General features: G+C 53.3%; 2 protein-coding genes across 2 annotated transcripts; one reads left to right on the top strand and one right to left on the bottom strand.

The window, feature by feature from the left end:
• Positions 1-6,838: 6,838 nt before the first annotated feature.
• DRAP1 (DR1 associated protein 1) lies at positions 6,839-9,084 on the bottom strand. Its single transcript, XM_020906483.2, has 7 exons — positions 8,828-9,084; positions 8,508-8,580; positions 8,306-8,399; positions 7,912-8,031; positions 7,698-7,791; positions 7,401-7,489; positions 6,839-7,063 (listed from the first exon to the last, which is right to left on the bottom strand). The coding sequence occupies exons 1-7, from the start codon at positions 8,867-8,869 to the stop codon at positions 6,958-6,960; spliced, it is 618 nt and encodes a 205-aa protein (XP_020762142.1). The 5' UTR covers positions 8,870-9,084; the 3' UTR covers positions 6,839-6,957.
• A 105-nt stretch (positions 9,085-9,189) lies between these two features.
• Positions 9,190-11,448, top strand: C28H11orf68 (chromosome 28 C11orf68 homolog). Its single transcript, XM_020906482.2, has 2 exons — positions 9,190-9,386; positions 10,060-11,448. The coding sequence occupies exons 1-2, from the start codon at positions 9,265-9,267 to the stop codon at positions 10,814-10,816; spliced, it is 879 nt and encodes a 292-aa protein (XP_020762141.1). The 5' UTR covers positions 9,190-9,264; the 3' UTR covers positions 10,817-11,448.
• Positions 11,449-22,206: the final 10,758 nt, after the last annotated feature.

Below are 22,206 nucleotides of genomic sequence, written 5' to 3'. Positions count from 1 at the left end.
TGTTCTTGCCAATCTGATGTGTCTTGTGTGAGATCTTGTTTTCCCTTGTAGCTTTCCAATTACTGGAGTGGGTGCAGAAGTGTTAGCCCTTGTTCCATTTCTAAAAATAACATTTGAACACACACGAGCACACAAAATAAAAAGGACATGATTTCAGAACAAAGATAGCTCAACTATCATGATGGGAGTTGAGTGTCACCCATGTCCTGCCCCTCTCCCCAGCAACACGGAGCCTCCTGAGAGAGTCCAGAGCCACCTGCCACTCTCACCAAACACTCTGCCCAAGGAGAGGAGGGACCAGGCCCCTGGTGAAGCACCTGGGTCACAGCTGCCATGCCCCCGCTGCAGTACCCATAGCCTAGAAGAGTGGGAACCTGGTCCCATCCATGTCCTGGAGACAAACTTACCACACCAGAGGAAGAATGCGGGGGGATCCTCATGAACTCCACCTCCCCACATTCTGGGCCCCTGCACAAGCCTGTGTACAATCGCTGTGCCAATGAACAAACTCAGGCCACTCATCTCACTTGCTGAGCCTCAATCTTCTCCTCTGTGAAATGGGTGGTGACGAGGACACCTTTCTGAGAGAGTGGACACAGATGAACAAGAGCAGGATGAGCTACTGCAGTACATTTGGTCTCCTGGCGACCATGAGGGGCGGTATCAATAGCTTCGGGTGGGGACTTCCCTGGGGGCCCAGCGGTTAAGAATCTGCCTGCTGCTGCAGGGGACACAGGTTCAGTCCCGGGTCCAGGAAGATTCCACATGCCGCTGGGCAGCGAAGCCCATGTGCCACAACTACGGAGCCTGTACTCTGGAGCCCGTGCGCCTCAACAAGAGAAGCCACCACGATGAGAAGCCCGCGCACCAGAACTAGATAGTAGCCCTCGCTGCTCCACCTAGAGAAAACCCGCATGCAGCAACGAAGACCCAGGGCAGCCATAGGGAAAGAAAGCTGCTCAAGAAAGAGAGAGAAAAAGGAAGAACTTAAAAAAATAACAACCGCCCCCTATGAGGGACATGGAAGGCTGGAGAGGTGAGGTGGTGAAGTCACACGTGTCACACAGCTCGGAGGTCCTTCGTCCAGGCCAGTGGGCGGCGGGTGGGGTCACTCCCACCCCGAATCTCTCCCGCCCCTCACTTCCTCCTCAGCCCCTGGGCCTGCTCGACTGGAAGCAAGAAGGGCAGGTGTCGGGGAGGAGCCCACACCACTGTCTTCTCTCCCTCCACGAAGCTTCTGGGACCCGGAGGGGCTGCCGGTGCCCGGACACCCCCTCAGCTGAGGTGAGCCGAGTTTGGGGCTGGTGGCTCCTGAATTGGGTGCTTGGGTGGTGGAGGAGGAAACGAGAGCCAGCGGCGGGGAGACCACAGGGAAACCTGGCAGAACCGAGTCTCGATCCCTGCCTTTGCCCTCACTGTTCCCTCCGCCCTCTCCCCACAGGTAGCTTGTGGCCACTACGCTCCTCGCTTAGTAGCCTTTTTTTACTGAAATTTCACCTCTCAGTCTCCCCTGAACACTGCATAGAACGGCTGGGCCAGCATCCTGCCCGGGACTCCCCACTTATTTATTACACTCTCCTTTCCCAGCACGTGTATCACCATTTGACATACTGTTTGTCTTCTTTATTGTCTGTCTCCTCCCATCAGAAATAAACTCCAGGAAACACTTTGTTCATATAATCACCACTACCTAGAATAGCAGCTGGCATGCAATCGGTTCTTGATAGACATGTGTGTGTGTGTGAGCCACTCAGTCATGTCCGACTCTTTGTGATCCCGTGGACTGTAGCCCACCAGGCTCCTCTGTCCATGGGATTCTCCAAGCAAGAATACTAGAGTGGGTTGCCATTCCCTTCTCCAGGGGATCTTCCTGACCCAGGGATCGAACCCGGATCTCCCACGTTGCAGGCGGATTCTTTACTATCTGAGCCACCAGGGAAACCCCCAATAGATACGTACATAAAATAAAATTTTTCAGCAGGTATCATAAAGGTCCATGTACTTGAAGTGGGCAGCTGGATCCATTGTTATAAATAACCACCACCAGTTCAAGCTATAGAAAATTTCCAGAAGGTTCCCGTGTGCCCCCCATCAGTCCCCACACCAAGGTACTTACACTGACTTTCATCACCATCAGCTAGTTTCACCTGCCCCTGAACTTTATTTAAAGGACCTGCTGTAATTTGTTTGGCTGCTTTTTGTTTGTTTGGTTGCTTTTGCCAACATAACATCTACAAGGTTGACTCTGATGTTCTGTGTCATGGTGGTTTGCTCTTTTGTGTTGCTGTTCTGTTATACAATATTCTATTATTTATTTACTCATGATCTTGTTCATGGGATTCAGGTTGTTTCCAGTTGGGAGTACTGACATTCTTGTGTGTGTCCGTTGGTGGACGTGTGCCCAGGGGTAGTGTTGCCGTTTCACATGAAGTGCATGTTCGTGGACTCCATGAGAATCTGCCAAACCATTTTCTAAGGTGGCCTCACCAACTGCCTTTCCCCTCAGTAGTGTGAGTTCTGATGTCACCACTTCCAACCCTAGCATTGGTGATATCAGACCTTTTATTTATTTAATAAAGGAACTATTTATTTATTATTATTATTTTTGGCCACGTGGCACAGCTTGTGGGATCTTTGTTCCTCAACCCGGGACTAAACCCGGGCCCTCACCAGTGAGGAAGCTTTACCAGCTTCCCAGGTAGCTCAATTCAGGGGGTCGGGAAGATCCCCTGGAGAAGGGATTGGCTACCCACTCCCAGTATTCATTGGCTCCCCTGGTGGCTCAGATGGTAAAAGAATCTGCCTGCAATGCGGGAGACCTGGGTTCAATCCCTGGGTTGGGAGGATCCCCTGGAGACGGGCATAGCAGCCCACTCCAGTACTCTTGCCTGGAGAATCCCCTTGGACAGAGGAGCCTGGCGGGCCACAGTCCATGCGGCTGCAAAGAGTCGGACAGGACTGAGCACACATGTGCCTCTGCAGTGAGAGTATGGGACCCTAACCACTGGACCACCAGGGAATTCCTGGTATAAGACTTTTTAGTTTCAGGCTTCTGATGGATGACTGTGGAACCTCATTTCCCTGCTGGGTGATGATGCTGGGTGCTCAATGTTTGCTGAATGGATTCCCAAATGGGCTGTGGAGCAGGGGAGTGGCAGGAAGAGGTGGACCCACACTCCTCACCTGAGGATCATAGTTCTGGCTGCCACGCTGGCCCCAGAAGCTGCTCCTCTGTTCACACTCTGGTCACTCTTATACCTGGGGCACAGTCAACGCTGGGCTAAGGCATTCAGGCTCAAGGCTCTCCAGTGGATAAAGAATGAAAATCACCTGGTTCCCAAAAAGAGCTCTGCAGATGGGTTGCTGGCAGGTGCCCCCTCCCCATGCCCACTGATACACACAGCAGGGCAGAGCCATCTTTTCCCCACTCCCAGGAGATATCCAGAGGCCAGGCCCAGCCAGGAGCACTGTCTCCCTGGGCCCCTACCCTCTGACTGAGAAGGGTGCACTCCTAATAGTTGTTGAAGGCTGGGTCAGACCCTTCCCAAAGGTGTGTGAGGTCCTGTGGCTGAAAACTGGCTTGTCACCCAGGTTGGCTCAACCACCTTTCCCAGCATCCCTCCAGTGGGACCCTGTGACAGGTCCACTAGAGAGAGAAACAGAGGCAGTGGGGCCACTGCCTGTCTTGGCCCAGGAAGACTTCCCTGGCCTCTGAGATTTCCCCTTCCACAGTGACCTTGTATTTTTGTTTATTTATTCATTCATCTGGCTATGCCACACGACACACCAGACCTTAGTTTTCTGACCAGCAATCAAACCCATGCACCCGGCAATGAAAGTGCAAGGTCTTAACCACTCAACAGCCAGGGAAGTCCCTCCACAGCGATTCTGAAAGCCATGAACTGAGGATGGTGGGGCCACAAGATGGAAGGAGTATGAGCCCAGAAGTCCCTCTTAAAGAAGCATAGCCCACTGATCAGATAGATCTCATTATGAACCTTATGTGGACAAGAAATAAACTTCCATTATATTTGAATCTATACGTTTTGAGTTTCTTACATTAGTCCTTCACCCTGGGGCTTCCCTTGTAGCTCAGTCGGTAGAGTCTGCCTGCAGTGCAGGAGACTCGGGTTTGATCCCTGAGTCAGGAAGATCCCCTGGAGAAGGAAATGACAACCCACTCCAGTATGCTTGCTTGGAGAATCCTTTACCCTAACTAATAGGTACAACTAGTACATATTTTTGTTGTTCATTTGCCAAGTCATGTCTGACCCTTCATGACCCCATGGATTGCAGGCTTCCCTGTCCATCACCATCTCCCGGAGTTTGCCCAAGTTCATGTTCATTGAATCTGTGATGCCAATTCAATTATCTCATCCTCTGTCACCCTCTTCTCCTTCTGCCTTCAATCTTTCCCCGCTTCAGGGTCTTTTCCAATGAGTTGATTCTTCCCATCAGGTGGCCAAAGTATTGGGAGCTTCAGCTTCAGCATCAGTCCTTCCAAAGATTATTCAGGGTTGATTTCCTTTAAGATTGACTGGTTTTGGAGCAGGAAATGGCAACCTATTCCAGTGTTCTTGCCTGGAGAATCCCAGAGATGGGGGAGCCTGGTGGGCTGCCATCTATAGGGTCGCACAGAGTCGGACACGACTGAAGCGACTTAGCAGCAGCAGTGATTGTATGTTTACAAAATGGCATAAACATGTTGTATGTAAAAATCTATTAAGTTTTTAATAAACATTTATTATGGAGTATTTGAAAAAAAAAAAAAGATTGACTGGTTTGATCTCCTTGCTTTGCCTGCAGGCCTGTTTGGTTGACCAGGCTGGCGGTTTCCATGTCTCAATCCCACCCCGCAAAGTGAGGTCAGCTGCACACACCACAGGCTGAGTAGAAATGCTTTCCCTAAAGAAAGTGAAAGTGAAAGTCGCTCAGTCGTGTCCGACTCTTTGAGACCCCATGGACTATACAGTCTGTGGAATTCTCCAGGCCAGAATACTGGAGTGGGTAGCCTTTCCCTTCTCCAGGGGATCTTCCCAACCCAGGGATCAAATCCAGGTCTCTCGTATTGCAGGCAGATTCTTTACCAGCTGAGCCACAAGGGAAGCCACCCCTAAAGAAAATGCTTTCTTTTCTTACAGCTGGAGCAGGAACAGATGAGCAGCAGACAGGACCAATGTCCCCAGGCTCCAGCTGCTCTGGGCCCCTCCAGGCTGTCCCCCTGACTCTGACTTCATAAAGAAGTCACACGCCACCAGATAAAAACTGAATATCTCAACCTCCCACCAAAACCCACTCACCTTTTCCCCTCTTGGGCTGGGGCTGGCCTCAGGCAACCCCACTTCACTCACTCCATTAGTCCTCTTCTCCCATCCCTTCAGCCACTTCAGCCTGCATATCTGCCACCTTAAAAAAAAAAAACAACCAACACCAAGGCTTCCCTGGTGGCTCAGTGGTAAAGAATTCGCCTGCCAATCCCGGAAACATGGGTTCCATCCCTGGTCTGGGAAGATCCCACATGCCATGGCGCAGCTAAGCCCATGTGCTGCAACTACTGAGCCTGAGCTCGAGAACCCAGGAGCTGCAACTACTGAGCCCGCGTGTCCTAGAGCCCACAATCTGCAACAAGAGAAGTCACCGCAATGAGAAGCCTTGTCGCTGCAACTAGAGAAAAGCCCAAGCAGCAACGAAGACCCAGTACATCCAAAAATAAAATAATTAATTTAGTTAAATTATTTTCAAAAACAAAACCAAATCTATTCCTCTGTCCTTATTCTGAGCCTCTGCCCTCTCCCATCTCCACGGCATGGTTCTGAGTGGTGCTTCCGTTCACCTCTGAGTTTCTCACCTCCAGCTCTCCCCATCTCATCAAGCACCACCAGCCCACCAAGGCGTTTGACAGCTGACCTCTCCTCCTCCCAGATGCCCCTGGCTGGGCACCACAGAGGCTCCCAGGGGCCCTTGGGCTCGCTGCTCTTCAGTCTCCTTTGGTGGGCCACCCCAGCCCTCCCCTCTCCCCGACTCTCAAGGTTCACACACCTGTCTTTAGCTCCCTACATCCGAGTGCCCACCCCATGCCTCTCCTCAGCGGCCTCACAGGCACCCCAAACTCATCACAGCCAAACTTGAGATCTTACTAAGATCCCTACTGATCTTACTTGAGATCCCTCTTCTATATCCCCATGTCCCCACCCAAAGAACCCAAGAGTCCTTGAAGATCCCCTCCCTCCATCAGCACTAGAGTCTACTCCCAACCCAGGCCTCCAGACTGCCCGCAGCACTCCACGCCTCCTGCCCGCCTCACCAAGCCGCTGCTCCCGGAAGACATGTCTGCCTCGTACGCATAGCTCCAGGGTCTGCTCAGTCAGTGCCTGCTCACCAGCCAGCCTTCACGGCCCCCACCACACCACCTGCCTCTGCCCCCACCGCCCTGCCTCATGTCCTTTAAGGCAAGTGGCCCGAGTTCTAGTTCCCAGACTCACTTCTGTTACGTGCCCCTTGGCAGCAGCCCAGAGTGGACAGAATGGTCCACAGCAGAGAACCAAGCAGAAGCCATTGAGAGAAGGAGAGGAAGCTGCCCAGGGTCACAAAGCACCATGAACAGGTTGTCCCCCGGCATGACCAGCTCCAGCTGGCTCAGGCCCTCTGCTACTCTGACCGGCCTTCTTCCATTGGCACCCCTGGCCCTGCGCTGGCAGAACCATGGCCTCCCGTATGCTCCCCCTCTTCAGTCAGCTGCTGCCCAGCCCCCCGGGGCTCCGGGTCCCAGCTCAGTGTCAGGAAGGAAGTGGAAGGAGAGAAGGAGGCCACAAACCCTGGACAAAAACCAGGACAGACATGAGCGTTCCCTTTTATTATTATTTTATTAATAAATTTAAGAACAGCTCTATGGTCTCTCTTCCCCCCAGAGCAACTAAAACAAACTAAAAGAGGGTGTGGCCTGGGGGGCAGAGGGTGCTAGGAGTCATAATCCTCTTCTTCCTCTGCGTCAGGTGCTGAGGGGCCCGGCGGTGCTGGGGGCAGAGGCAGAGTCGAGGTGAAGGGCATGAAGGGTGTCGGGGCGCTGCAGGGGAGAAAGCAGGAAAGAAAGATCAGGACACTCTCTGGTGCCCATCCCCCACTCAGCCCCACCTGGGCATCCCTGGAGCCCACTGCCCTCTGTACCAACAGGGAGCAAGCCCAGAGAAGGGAAGGACCCAGGGCAGGTCACACAGCCCCACCTAGCAAAAGAGGACCTTCTGAGAGCACAGTCCCCAGCCCTGAACTCCTTCTTAGTTCCTCCCTTTCCATCCCCCAAATCTGCCAAGACCAACAGAACCAAGTGGCCAGGGAGGCCAGGAGGGACAGACAGGTCAGTCTTGGGGTCAGTGGGCCCCCTCTGAGTGCCACGAGCTGCTTACCTCTGAAAGTGGGCAGGGGGGTGGCTGGCCTGGGGTGGGACCTGTGGTGTCTCCTCTTCTCCATCACTGTCTGTATCCTCAGACTCATCCTGAGAACAAGGCAGGAATGAGAGACTAAAAGGGCATGGGCCCATCGCTTGAAAGCAGGGACAGGAGGCTGACCTCAGTAACTCCAATTTACAAAGAAACCAATACAAAGGTCACAGGTGAGGGACCAGGCCCCCAGCCAGCTTGTCCTGGCCTGGTGTAGGGCTGCCCTGTCCACCCTGTGGGGTAGAAGCCTAGGGCCTCACTCACCTCCTGCTCGGAGTCTGTCCCTGACAGCTTCTTGTCCTTGCCTTTGCTTCCCATCCCACCGTTCTTCCGGCCACTGCTGCCTGGCTTCCGGCCCCTTCAGGAAGGTACAGTACATCTGCCCACAGGTCTCCCCACTCCTTTGTCACCCCCCAGCCATTCCCAAGTCCAGGGGCCTTGGCCTTCCCCACCTGGACACTGGACCCCGGCTCCCTACCTGCGGGGACCCTTGTCCCCATCCATGTGGTTGTCTTCTCCATCCCCCTGCATGTCAGGTACAGATGCCACCAGGTCCTTCAAGAAGTCAAACTGCTGCTCCAGCTCAATGCACTGCTTCCTGGAAGACGTGGGAAGGGGATGGCACTCAGATGGGGCCCAGACATCTGGGCCCTCAGCAAGGGACAGTACGGACTCTGTGGATGTCAGGGGAATGGAACCTGGAAAATTTCCACCCCAACCCTCCCCGTTGGCCAGAACATCCTAACCCTCCTCCTCAAATCCACAAATCTCCCAGCAGCCTGCCACTTCCTTATCAGGGCACAGCCTCCCCCATGCGTGTGAACTCCTGGAGGAAGACCCCAACCGGGCCCTCTAGGATCGGAGCCACTCACAGGTGGGATGTGGTCATGGTCTTGGCGTTTCGGGACTGGGTCACTTGGCAAGCTTTCTTCAACAGTGACTCCAAGAAAAGCTCGAGCGCCCGAGCTGAGGAGGGTCAAGGAGAACGCGGGGTGGTGGCCCAGTCCACAAAAAGCGACCCCGGGTCTGCCGGGCTCCCCCACACCCGCATCCCGACAGCTCCCGACAGGATACAGATGATGACAGGCACGGCCGCCGCCACCTTCCCAATCTCTTCATCCGTCTGCATGATCTTCTTGATTCGCGCCTGGGGAGGGGGCAGACAGCTCGGACCCCGTCGCCTCCATCCCGGAAAGGGTGCTTAAGCCGGGCAGAGAGAGGGAACATCCATCCCGGGAGAAAGGGGGCGGGGGGCACCCACGCTAGAAGGGCACGGAAGAGGGCGGGGCGTACGGGCCCCCGAACACCGCGATGAGCCCGCCTCCCTAGCCGGGCCTGGGCCGGAGCCTCTCGAGAGCCTGGCCCGTTCCTCCGGGGCCCGGTCACGTACTCACCGGCGGGAACCGCGCGTTGTACTTCTTCTTCTTGCTCGGCATCTCGAGGCCTCTCCCACCGCGCCGGGCCCAGCGCCGCCGCCCGCAGCCTCCCGGCACCCGGGCCTCCTCGTAGCCCGTCCGCCGCGGTTCCCCCGGCTCCTGGTGCTGTCGGCTCCGCCCCCTCCGCTCCCCACAGGGTCCTAGCACCGCCGGTCAGGACTCCGCCCGCAGGGCCCGAGCGCCCTCCCCTTTAGAGCCTCCCGGGCTGTGCGCGTCCGTCCGGGACAGAACCACCACTCCCGCCCGCCCCCAAGACCTGAAGAGCGAACGTTAGCTCCGCCCCCCGCAGGCCCGCCCCTCCTCGCCTTCCCCGATGGCCCCGCCCCCGGTGGCCCCCGGCCCCGCCTTGTGTGCGTTTGTCTATAAAGTTGTTGTTGAGGCGCCGGGGCATTAAGATGGCGGCGGCGGCGGCAGCCGTGGCGGGGGCGGGGCGCGGCGGTGGCGGCGGCGCAGAGCCCCGGCAGGAACGGAGCCGGGCCCGGGGCTGGGCGGGCGCCGAGCGCAGCGAAGGCCGGAGGTGACGCTGGGGTTGGCGGGAGGGTGCAGGGCAGGGGCGCAGTTCGGGCCGTGGGCACTAATGGCGGCGGGCGCGGCGGGGCGGGAGGCAGGCCCTTCTGCAGCCTCTATGTAGCCTGGGTTCGAGTCCAGGCACCGCCCCGTTGGTCTCGGATCGGACACTGCCGTTTCTCGCCTCAGTGCCCTCGTCTTTAAGCGGGCTGGATAACGCTCGCCCGGAGGCCTGGCCCCATGGGCCCTGCCTCGGTGCTGCGAGGACGTGTGCTTTGCCTCCCTCCATTAAATCCCAGCGCCCGGGAGAGCGGCCAGGCTCTGGCAGGGCCAGGAGGCGTAGCTGGGCCGGCGGTTCCCATATTTGAATTCCCATTTCGGCCCTGTCACTCACTGAAGGTGTGACCTGCAGTGAGGCTCTTCTCTCTGAGCTTCGGTTTCCCCGTTTGTAGGTCAGGGAGAGCAGTAATAACACTAACTACATTTATACAGCTTTTGTTCCACCTCAGGCGGTTAATTCTGCACAACTGCTTGAGGCAGTAACAAATTGTTATCCATCGTGGAGATGCGGCAGCGGAGGCTCGGGCCCACACCTTTCAAGTTCAGTTCGGTGCCTGGCACTCCCTAGGACCCAGCGAGCTGAGTCTGTCCCGGCCCTGCCCTGATTCGGTTCCCTCCCACAGGATGGAACCGGGTGAGGAGCTGGAGGAAGAGGACTCCCCAGGTGGTCGTGAAGATGGCTTCACTGCTGAGCACCTGGCTGCGGAGGCCATGGCAGCCGACATGGACCCCTGGCTGGTGTTTGATGCCCGCACGACGCCTGCCACAGAGCTGGATGCCTGGTTGGCCAAGTACCCGCCATCCCAAGTCACCCGCTACGGGGACCCTGGCTCACCCAACTCTGAGCCTGTGGGCTGGATTGCAGCGTACGGGCAGGGCTACATCCCCAACTCGGGTGATGTGCAGGGCCTGCAGGCCGCCTGGGAAGCTCTGCAGACCAGCGGGCGGCCCATAACGCCTGGTACCCTGCGCCAGCTGGCCATCACCCACCAGGTGCTGTCTGGCAAATGGCTAATACACCTGGCACCTGGCTTCAAGCTGGACCACGCCTGGGCTGGCATTGCTCGGGCCGTGGTCGAGGGCCGGCTGCAGGTGGCCAAGGTGAGCCCACGGGCCAAGGAGGGAGGGCGGCAGGTCATCTGTGTTTATACGGACGACTTCACGGACCGCTTGGGTGTTCTGGAGGCAGATGCAGCCATTCGTGCGGCAGGTGTGAAGTGCCTGCTTACCTACAAGCCTGACGTCTACACCTACCTGGGCATCTACCGGGCCAACCGCTGGCACCTCTGCCCCACTCTCTATGAGAGCCGTTTCCAGCTGGGGGGCAGTGCCCGTGGCTCCCGTGTGCTGGACCGTGCCAACAATGTGGAACTGACCTAATAGGGCCACATGAGGGAGACGGCCCTTGCCCCCGCTGCTGGGGCTGGAGCCTCCGCCTGTCTTCTCCCTCCTTGTCCCACGGAGGCTGAGCCTGTCCAGCTCTGAGGACTGGGTCACTCGGGAACTGCCTGCATCTTTGATCCCTTTGAACCTCTGTCCTGTGTTCAGGGTGACTCCAGTCCCCACTGGCTGGAGGCAATGGCTCCCTGAGGGCCGGACCCTCAGCCTCTATTAGCTGCTGCCTCCCCTTGGTCATCCAGAAGCACAGGCAGGGTGCAGACGCCAGCAGGAGAACCTTCCTTGGCCACCGTCATCCCTGACTGCACCTCCCCCTCCTCCTGCATCCTCCCCTTCTCCTCTTTCACAAGAGAAAAAACTAGTGCTTCCAATCCCTCTCCTTGGGGCCTTCACAGTGCAGGGGGCAGAGGTCCTGTGGGCCTGAGCATTTCATTTTGTTGGGAGAGAGTGGGTGATTGTTCCCACTCTGCCTCCAGCAGAGAGAGGGGATGCCAGGGCCAAGGACACAGGGCCTGTCCCTGCCACCTCATAGCCCGCACCACCTTCTTCCTTTCTTTGGCTCCCTTGTCACACGCGTACTCCTGGCATTTCAATAAACCCAGCCTGGGTCTGTGTCTTGAGTGTTTTTTACAATACTATGTCGGTGGTTACCTGCATTGGTTGGTGGAGAGAGGCAGGGCCAGGAGAGACTGCCCTCTCTGTCCTGATTGCCCTCAGTGACCAAGCTGGGAATGTCTCTGAGAGCCTCTTCAAAGTCAGTCCTGTCTCACCTCCATGCCAAGAATCAGAATCAGTTGTTCGGTGATTTCCCATAAATTCAAGGACTTGCCCCAGTAAAGTCTGAGGGACTACTACTAGCCCACAGGGTGTGTTAGAGAAAGGTCCTTCCTTGGTCCTGCCCTGCTTCTCCACCAGGCACATGGTCCGGTGAGTAGAGGGTGGGTTGGGTTTTGACCTGCTTGGCTGAAATATACTTGTGCAGTGAAATATCGTGCAGTACACAACCTTAAAAAGCCTTCTAAGTTCTGTTTATACTCGCTTCCTACCACCCAAACCATCAGAAGCCACCCGTCTGTTTACAAAGCACTTCCATATGGACTATTTAATTCTCACAACCCATCAGAAGATTTTGGCTCAATTTATGGTCAAGAAAATAGAGACCAAGAGGGGAAGAGAGTTACCTGAGTCATGGGCAGAGAGAGTTAAAAGACTTGTGCCCCAGGAACCTTCCTGGTGGTCCAGTGGTTAAGACTCCACCCTCCAATACAGGGGATATGGGTTCAATCCCTGGTCGGGAAGCTTAAGATCCTGTGTGTCGTGGGGCAACTAAGCCCACGCACCTCAACTAGAGAACCCACGTGGCACATCTAAGATCCAGCCAACACAACTAAAAATAAGGAAATATTTTTTAAAAAGTTATCCTAGTCCTCACCAGGCTGATGGGGGTCTCCAGCCTCACCTAGAGTGAACTCTACAATGCAACTGGCATGTTCACTCACGTGATCTTCCTGGGCCATGCCCTCTGCTGAGGCTGCAACAGCTTCTGGGAGCTTGGCTCCGCACCCCTGGCTGCAGCCCTGGCCCTGGCCTTGGCCTTGGTTGGAGGCCAGGGCGTCTGGCAGGGAGCCCCTGGGGATGCGGCTCTCGTGCTGGAACTGACTCAGCCTTCAGCAGCCTCATCGAATTGGAATTTGGAGCAGGGGAGCGGAGATGCCACCAGGCTGACTGGGTGGAAGTAGGTGAGTCATGCTGGCTCTGCCCCCTTCCCAGCTTCCTCCGCCCTGAGCTGAGTCCCCCTCAGCCCAGCCCTGGGAAGTCCCCAGTGCTGAGTGGTCTCCAGGCCGGAGCCTGGGGCCCTGCCTCCCTCACGATAAGCGTCTTGCACTTGCCCAGACTGAGCCAAGGCTTGGGGGGCTCCTGACCAGGCCTTCGTGGGTCCCACAAAGATGCCCAAATGGTATCAACACCACCTGGTTCTTCCACAATTCAGCATTTCACACACTTCGTCCCTGTTCTCCCTCCTCATGGCCCCGCTTTAGCCCTTTCCTCATTCTCTCTCCCAAACCGTTGCCACTTGCCCCATTCTCCCCTCTCCCCCCACTGCCAGCTGTCCTACAGGGCAGCCTCTGTCCAGTGTCTGTCCACTCCCCAAAGCCCTTCTGTGACCACCCCCGCAGCCTGTGACTTGAGTCCACTCTTGCGCCCGTTATGACCTAGTTGTCCCCTGCCAGCTTCCCTCAGGCTCCCCTTTCTGCCCATGCTCACCACGCTGGAGCCAACTGGCTCTCTCTTCACCCCCTGGCACACAGCGCTGAGCCTCAGACTCTTCCTTCTGCTTGAACAACCTGCTTTGCAGCAAGGATCGAGTGATTCCTTCTGTAATCACTGGATTAATGTCTGTCTCTCGCTGGCCCCCCAGACAGTGCTCCCTGAAGGCAGGAACAATGCCTAAATCTGAGCCCTGTCTCCAGAGAGCCTTGCACAGTGTGTGGCCAGAGCCACCTTTTCATATATTATTGAATGAATGAATGAATGAATGACTCAAATCCATCCCCTGCCAGTCCCTCTAGCCTCATCTTCTCTGCTCTATGCTTGACTCCTTGTTCCAGAATTGGGAGCTGCCTGTGCCCGTGACGCTTGCTCACAACGCTGGCCTTACCCACTTTGGTGCCCTTTTCTCAGGCTGTTGCTTCTGCCTGGTAGGCCTGACCCTCCCCTGCCTCCTGGCTGACTGCAGATCTCGAGTATCATCCTCTCAGCGGTTCCCCTCCCTCATTCGCCTGCTCCCCAGTTTCCCATAATGCCCACCTACCTGTGGCTCTCGTCTGGGCATCTGAAGCCCCTCAAGGCCAGTGGCTGCACTTTATACCCCAGGGTGTCCTCAGCGTAGGACCCGGCCTAGCTAAGTGCCAAATAAAAAAGAATGAATGAGTGACTGACTGAAAGTCACCCTCTGTGTCTGGGCCTCAGTTTCCTCATTCTATTCATAACAAGAGCCAGGCACTGTGCTAAGTATGTAGCTATGTTTCTCATCTAAGCCTTTCTCAGCTCTGTAAAACAGGTCCAGAGAGGTTCAGTCATTGGTTCAAGGTTACAAAGTTCAGTATGTCAATCCAGGTCATCCAACTCCAGGCTTCCCAGGTGGCACTAGTGGTAAAGAGTCCACCTGTCAGTGAAGGAGACGCAAGAGACACAGTTTCGATCCCTGAGTCAGGAAGGTCCCCTGGAGTAGGAAATGGCACCCCACTCTATATTCTTGCCTGGAAAATTCCATGGGCAGAGGAGCCTGGTGGGCTACAATCTATGGGGCCACAAAGAGTAGGACACCACTAAGCAACTGGCCACACATCCAACGCCAGAGTGCCCAGTACATTGTTGAGCCCCTGCTATATGAAAGTGCTTCTGGGGAGAAGGGGTGCACTGCATGGATAAACAAGACCCAGCAAGGACTTAGGATCTGATGTGTAAAGCACATAGGTTCAGTCCTCTGAACCACCTCAGAGAGGCTGGGCCAAGACTAAGATTCCCATTTTACTGATGGAGAAACTGAGGCCCAGAGAGTATAGTGACCAAGCCTACTGAGCAGGAAGGATCTACCTGCCTCCAGTGGGGACTGCCCTCTGCCAGGAGCAGCGGCAGCAGCTCCTCCGAGTGGGACCCCCTGCTCAGGCTGCCAGGGGCCTTCTGCACTGTTTGGCCGGCCCCTTCCTGTGCGGGACTCAGGAAGCAGCCCAGACCCGGGCAGGTTAGGCTGGGTAAACTTGGACAGGCTCTGTGCTCTGCTCCCTTTTATGAAACCACAGCAGGACGACGGAGCCAAGAAAAGGATGACACCCCCACTCCACCTACTCCTACCCCCACCACAGCGAACCCCCAGCCCCTGGAGAGAAGGCTCCAGAGGGACTGGCCTGTGAGTGAGGGGACCCTGCCGACCCCTGATTCCAGCTGGGGCCAGGGGCTGAACCTGGGAGGACAGGAAACAGCTGAGTCGAGAGAAAGCTTCAGCCAGGGCTTTGGCGAGGTTTTGGGGATTTTCCCAGAAGGGCAACTGTGCCCCACTCCCGCCCACTGGGAGGGGCCCTGGCAGGGACCTGGCTTGGGTCACACAGCTGATTCATCTGAGGAGGGAAACTCCCCATTTTCTCTGACTCGCATCCCCAAGATGCTGAGGGGTAACCCAAGGGCACCTAGCCCAGAAACCCACCAAACCCATCTTTCCTTGATTATCGGCCTCCCAGCAGGGCTGGAAAACCACCCCGGGACAGAGTTGGGCAGGGCAGCAGGGCCCCGGGGCAGCTTCCTAGGAAATAATAACAGCGACTGGAACCAGAGCAACAACCGGACAAGGGGCCCCTCAGGTGTCCCCCCTCACCCATTTTTCAGATGAGAAAACAGAGGCTCCAGAGCCAGAGCAGACACACACGCAGCTCTGCTCTGCTCCAGGCACTGCTCTAAGCAATGTGCACACATTCACTCATTTCGGTTCTCACAGCCCTCATTTTCCTGAGGAGTAAACTGAGCAGAAAGAGCTTAAGTCACTTGGCCACGGTCAAGGCTGGAAACGCTCCGGAGGCTCTCCACAACTCCCAAGAGCCCTGCACACACCCCTGAGGCAGGGCGCTATCCCCTGCTCCCTGAGCAGTGGCCTCCCTGGGGTGAAGTCTGAAGTGATTTCTGGGGACCTTCTACCCTCAGCTCCCAGCTCAGGCCCCTGGAAACCCTTGAGGACAGGCAGGTCACACAAGGGGTGCTGGTTCCTCCCAGGCCAAAGGGAGAGAGAGCCGGCTTTTGCAGAGAAAACTCGGCGGAACCCGCAGAGGTCAGGAGAGAGCAGCGAGGCATTCCCGCCAAAATCTGCCTCTGGAGGCTTTGACTCGATTCCAAACCCCAATCCTTTCCTCCCGAGTCAGAGCCTCCTTTCCTGTCTGCCTCCCCCCTCCCTGACCCCACACACACACTCACACACGTACACACAGGCACACTCTGCGCGCAGAGAGTCTGGCCTCCAGGCCCTGGTCCCAGTGGGCCCCGCTCCCTCTGCCCTGGGCCAGGGTCCCCCTGGGGGCTGGAGGGGACCTGAGAACGTGGCTCCGGGAAGCGTGGCCCAGGGAGGGCTCCATGCAGACAGCCTCTGCCTCATCTGGACCCACTCATGGGCCGATGACTCACCCCCTCGCCCCCCATGACTCAGTTTACACCGGTGCCCGGAGATCCTCCCAGGGAGGGTGTAGCGTTTACTAGGCCCAGCCCAGGCCTGCCGGCCTTTCATTCCAGGATAAGAGTTTTATCCCTGGGCTGGCCCGAAGCCGGGGCTGGCACCCGGAGCCCAGGGGTGGGAGGAAGCCTCAGCCTAGGAGGGTAGGAGAGTCCAAGAACTCGGTGACAGGCCCTAACTGCCCCAGGCCTGGGACTACAGGGGACAGGAGCTACTCTAAGAAACCCAAGGGGCCAAGCTGGGCGGGCAGAGCCTCTTGGGCTCCAGCAGCAGAGCCCCTGGTATCCTGCATTCAGAGGAAACGGTCCACATGGCACAGAACATAACAGCAAGGGGACTTCCCTGGTGGTCCAGGAGTTAAGGACGCCATGCTTCTACTGCAGGGGGCACGGGTTCTATCCCTGGTTGGGGAACTAAGGTCCCACATGACTTGAGCCAGATAAACAAAACATAAAACAGAAACCAACAGGGTGTAGAGCAGCTTAACTTCTGGGTAAAAAGATACACAAGAGACTGCTTACAACACGGAAAGATACTTTTCCCTGTATATGCTTGGGTGACTTCTGGATCTTGAAGCATGTAAACGTATTTCCTAGTTGAAAAACAAATGAGATGAAAGTTTAAAAACATAAGGTAAAGTAAAAAATAAAAATAAAGTTTTAAAATATTTTTTCTCTTGCACACACATCTATACATACACACACACACACACACACACACAGAACAAGAGATAGGGAGAATCCCTAAAACATAAAATTCTTAAAAAGTATTCTGAGCAGATTAAAAACATGTAATAGCCTACATTACGGTGGTGGTGTTGGAGAAGACTCTTGAGAGTCCCTTGGACTGCAAGGAGATCCAACCAGCCCATCCTAAAGGAGATCAGTCCTGGGTGTTCATTGGAAGGACTGATGTTGAAGCTGAAACTCCAGTACTTCGGCCACCTGATGCAAAGAACTGACTCATTGTAAAGGACCCTGATGCTGAGAAAGATTGAAGGTGGAAGGAGAAGGATGACAGAGGGTGAGATGGTTGGATGGCATCACTGACTCTACGGACATGAGTTTGAGTAAGTTCTGGGAGTTGGTGATGGACAGGGAAGCCTGGTGTGCTGCAGTCCATGGGGTCACAAAGAGGCAGACACGACTGAGAGACTGAACTGAATAGCCTGCATAATGCTGTGGGGCTCTGTTGCATGAGAGATTAACCTGGGTTAAGGACTCTAGGAAGGCCTCCTGAGGAAGTGGAGGGGAAATTGACACCTGCAGGATGACAGCTGGCCAGGCAAGGGGATGAGGGCGGGCATCCTGGGCAGAGGGAACAACCTGTCGCCATGTTCAGGATTCTGGCTGCCTTCAAGGGACAGACTAACAAGGCAGTGAGAAGCTCAGGCTCTTAAGACTGACTGCTTACATTCACAGCCTGGCTCCACCATTTCCTTGCTGTGCAGTTTTTAGCAATTTGCTCAATTTCTCTATGCCTCCATCCCCTAATCTATAAAATAGGTGAATGTTATTATCTGTCTCTACAGGATGGTTGTGAGCATCAGTGAATTACTTCAAATAGTGGCTGGTTCATAAGAGATACCGGGAGAAGCAAATGGCAACCCACTCCAGTATTCCTGCCTGGAAAAGCCCATGGACAGAGGAGCATGGTGGGCTACAGTCTATGGGATGGCAAAGAGTCGGACACAACTGAGAGACTAAACAATAACAACAGCATATATGAGTGTACGACACTAGTGCATGACTCTCTTGGCCCTTCAAGCCTCTCAATCAACACACGACCTAAAACAATACAGAATATGTCACGCATCCGGACCCTACCCCTTCCCAGACCCCAGACCCTCCTAAGAAGCAATTTGAAATGTTCCGTGGCTTGGAAAGGTCCAAGTCAGGGCAAAGTGGTCAGAACTATGAAAGGTTCTTCTGTGAATATTGTCAGGGTTTTAACATTTCCTCAGGGGACTTCCTCGGGGTGTTTAGGACTTGCCGCTTTCACTGCCAGGGACCCAAGTTCAATCCCTGGTTGGGAAACTAATATTTCACAAGCCAGGAGCCCAACAATAAGTAAATAAAAATAAAGTAGAAAATCCCTCGGGCTGCTGGGTGGGAAGTGGAGGGAAGGGAGCAAGCTGGAGGCTGTGGGGAATATCCAGGTTAGACAGAATGGGGCCAGGCCCAAGGGGAAGAAAGCTTTGTGGACGTGAACTGAAATGTCACCTCCAGATGTAGGAAGACTGGAACTCTGACCTATTGCTGGCGGGATGGGAACCATTGGAGAGAATGAAGGCCAAACTAACGAGTACCCTGTGACCCGCAGCTACACCCCTGGGCGGACAGCCAAGAGACGTGAGTGCAATTGGCCGTGGAAGGACATACCAAGAATGCACAGACTTCCTGGTGATCTAGTGGTTAGGACTCCACACTGCCACTGCAGGGGATATGGGTTTGATCCCTGACCAGGGAACTAAGATCTCACATGAGTTTGGGCACGACTTAAAAATAAAAAAGAATGCTCACAGAAGTCTTATTCATAAGAGCCCAAACTCAGAAAGCCATCCATATCAGCAGATGGAGAATGGAGAGGAGGATTATGGGATAGTTGTGCAACAGAATACTACACAGTAATGGAAAAGACCAAGCTACTGCTTCACGCAACAATGTAAATGAATCCCTCAGATATGCTGAGTAAAAGAAACGAGACCCAGGAGAGTGCACTCTATACGGTTCCATTTACATGAAGTTCAAGAACGGGCAAAACTGATCTATGATGATAGAAGTCAGTATGGTGGTTATGTATGGATGGTGGGTGGTGACTGGGAGGAGACAAAAAGAGGTGTGGGCTGTTGGAAATATCCCATACCTTGATCAGGGCAGTAGCTACGTGTGTGTACATACATGTAAAAAAAATCATTGACCTGAACATAATGGATGAGTGGACTTTATTGTATGTACATTAAACTGCAATTTTGTCAACAACCTAAAAATAAGAATCAAAATTTAAAAATTATTAGAAGAAAACATTGGGATGAATGTTCATGACCTCAACTTTGGCAACAGATTCATAGATTGGACACTGGAAGCATGAGAAATTAAAGGAAAAACAGATAAATTGGACTTCAAAAAAATTATAAAACCTTTTGTGCATCAAAGTACACCATGAGGAATGTAAAAAGACAACCTACAGAATGGGTGAAAATATTTCCAAATCATTTATCTGATAAGGGTTTTAGAATAAACAAAGGACTCATATAATTCAACAACAAAAAGAAAAAAGAAAATTAAAAATAGCAAAGGATCTAAATAGACATTTGTCCAAAAATATATCTACAAATGGCCAACAAGTACATGAAAAGATGTTCACTGGCCATTAAGGAACACAAGCGGCTATTAAGGAAATACAAATCAAGACACAATGAGATGCCACCACTTCACACCCTCTAGGGTGTATTTTAAATACAGAAAATAATATGTTGGCAAGAATGTAGAAAAATTAGAACCCTCAGGCACTGCTAGTAAGAATGTAAACCGGTACAAGCACTTGTAAAACAGTGAGACAGTTCCTCACAAGATTACACAGAAAATTACAACAACATCGTTGTTGTTCAGTCCCTAAGTTGTGTCTGACTCTTTGAAACCCCATGGACTGCAGCACATCAGGTTTCCCTGTCCTCTCCTATCTCCTGGAGTTTGCTCAAATTCATATCCATTAAGTTGGTGATGCTATCTAACCATCTCATCCTCTGCGGCCCTCTTCTCCTCCTGCCTTCAATCTTTCCCAGCATTAGGGTGTTCTCCAATGAGTCAGCTCTTTGCATCAGGTGGCCAAAGTACTGGAGCTTCAGCTTCAGCATCAGTCCTTCCAATGAATATTCAGAGTTGATTTCCTTTAGGATTGACTGGTTTGAGTTCCTTGCTTCCCAAGGGAGTTTCAAGAGTCTTCTCCAGCACCACAATTAGAAAGCACCAGTTTTTCAGTGCTCAGACTTCTTTATGTCCAAGTCTCATATCCATAATGATTACGGGGAAAATCATAGCTTTGACCATATGCACCTTTGTCGGCAAAGCGATGTCTGCTCTATAATACGCTGTCTAGGTTTGTCATAGCTTTCCTTCCAAGGAGCAAGTATCTTTTAATTTCATGGCTATAGTCACCAGCTGCAGTGATTTCGGAGCCCAAGAAAATAAAATTTGTCAAGCTTCTACTTTTTCCCCTTCTACTCACCAGGAAGTAATGGAACCAGATGCCATGGTCTTAGTATTTTGAATGTTGAGTTTTATGCCAGCTTTTTTACTCTCGCCTTTCACCCTCATCAAGAAGCTCTTGAATTCCTCTTCACTTTCTGCCATTAGAGTGGTACCATATCTGAGGTTATTGATATTTCTCCTGGCAATCTTGATTCCAGCCTGTGCTTTATCCAGTCGGCATTTTACATGATGTACTCTGAATGTAAGTTAAATAAACAGGGTGACAATATACAGCCTGGTCATACTCCTTTCCCAATTTTGAACCAGTCAATTGTTCCATGTAAGGTTCTAACTGTTGCTTCTTGATCCAAATACAAGTTTATCAGGAGACAAGTAAGGTGGCCTGGTATTTCCATCTCTTGAAGAATTTTCCACAGTTTGTTGTGATCCATACAGTTACCACATGACCCAGCAATTCCACTGTTAGATATATTCCCAAGATAAATGGAAAACATATGTCTACATGAAAGTTTGTACACAAATGTCCATAGAAGCATTATTCATAATAGCCAGAAAGTAGAAACAAGCCAATTCCATCAACTGATGAATAAATAAATGGTGGTATAGCCATGCAATAGACTATTATTCAGCCATAAAAAGGAATGAAATGCTGATATATCCTATAGTATTGGCAGCCTGGAAAATATTATGCTAAGTAAAAGAAACCAGACACAAAAGGTCACAAATGTATAATTTCATTTGCATGAAGTGTCCAGATCAGGCAAATCTGTAGCAATAGAAAGCAGATGAGCGGTTACTAGGGGATGGGAGCATGGTTACCAGGGAATTGGGAGCCATTACTCAATGGGCTTCCTGGGTGGTTTAGCAGGAAAGAGTCCACTTCCCAACGCAGGTAGACATGCAGGTAGACGCAGGAGATGTGGGTTTGATCCCTGGGTCAGGAAGATCCCCTGGAGGAGGAAGTAGCAACCCACTCCAGTGTTCTTGCCTGGGAAATCCCATGGACAGAGGAGGCTGATGGGCTACAGTCCACGGGGTCGAAAAGAGTCAGACACGACAGAGTACTGGCGCTTAATGGACACGGAGTGTTTTAAATCTGGAACGATTTAAAAAGTTTTGAAAAAAAATAAAAAGTTTTGAAACTAGAGAGAAGTGGTGGTTGCACAATCTCATGCAGGCACAAAATCCCACTCAAGTGTATGCTTTAAAATGGATAATTGTATGTTATGTGAATTTCACCTCAATTTAAAAAAGTAAACTTCAACGTAAAAAGTGAACGGAAACTGGAAAACATAAACATCACCTCAGTGCCCTGGGGGCACTGACAGAACCTTCTGGGTGCGGAACAGCCTCATGCACTACCTCCTTTTGTCTCACTGCAGCCCCAGGAGGTGGGGACTGTCTGGGGCTCAGAGAGGGAAATTGATAGAGCCAGGCTCACACAGTTGCCAAAGGACGAGGCCTGGGTCTCTTAGACCTCCCAGCCCCCAGACTCCTGAAATCACTGTGGCCCCCTGGAATTCTCGCCAGGCCTCCCTGGGTGGGAGCTAGTGAGGTCAAGGGCCAGGAACGTTACTGCAGCCACGAGGCGGGAGTTAGTGACTGAGAAGCTTGGAATGTGCAGCCTCTGAAAAGACCTCCTTGTGGCTCCACCGACGGTTAGGGCAGGAAGGGACTTTGAGAGCCATGTAATCACACACACACACACACACACACACACACACACACACACTTGAGACCTGAGCCCCTGCTCAATCACTGTCCCAGTCTGTGTTTCTGGAGCTGGCAGACAAATGCAGTCAAGGCTGACCTGTTAGGCTTCCCATGTGCCACCACCTGTCTGCCTCTTCACTCTGACCTGTCCTGCTTAGGTTCAGCTAAGAATTTCGGATATCAGTGTGTGTGCGTACACACAAGTACCTTAGCATGTGATCAGAACCCCCAAA

This window comes from Odocoileus virginianus, chromosome 28 (assembly GCF_023699985.2).
Source record: "Odocoileus virginianus isolate 20LAN1187 ecotype Illinois chromosome 28, Ovbor_1.2, whole genome shotgun sequence".
NCBI lineage: Eukaryota > Metazoa > Chordata > Mammalia > Artiodactyla > Cervidae > Odocoileus > Odocoileus virginianus.
The sequence above is the reverse complement of the archived record's forward strand: the minus strand, read 5'-3'. Positions and strand labels throughout refer to the sequence as shown.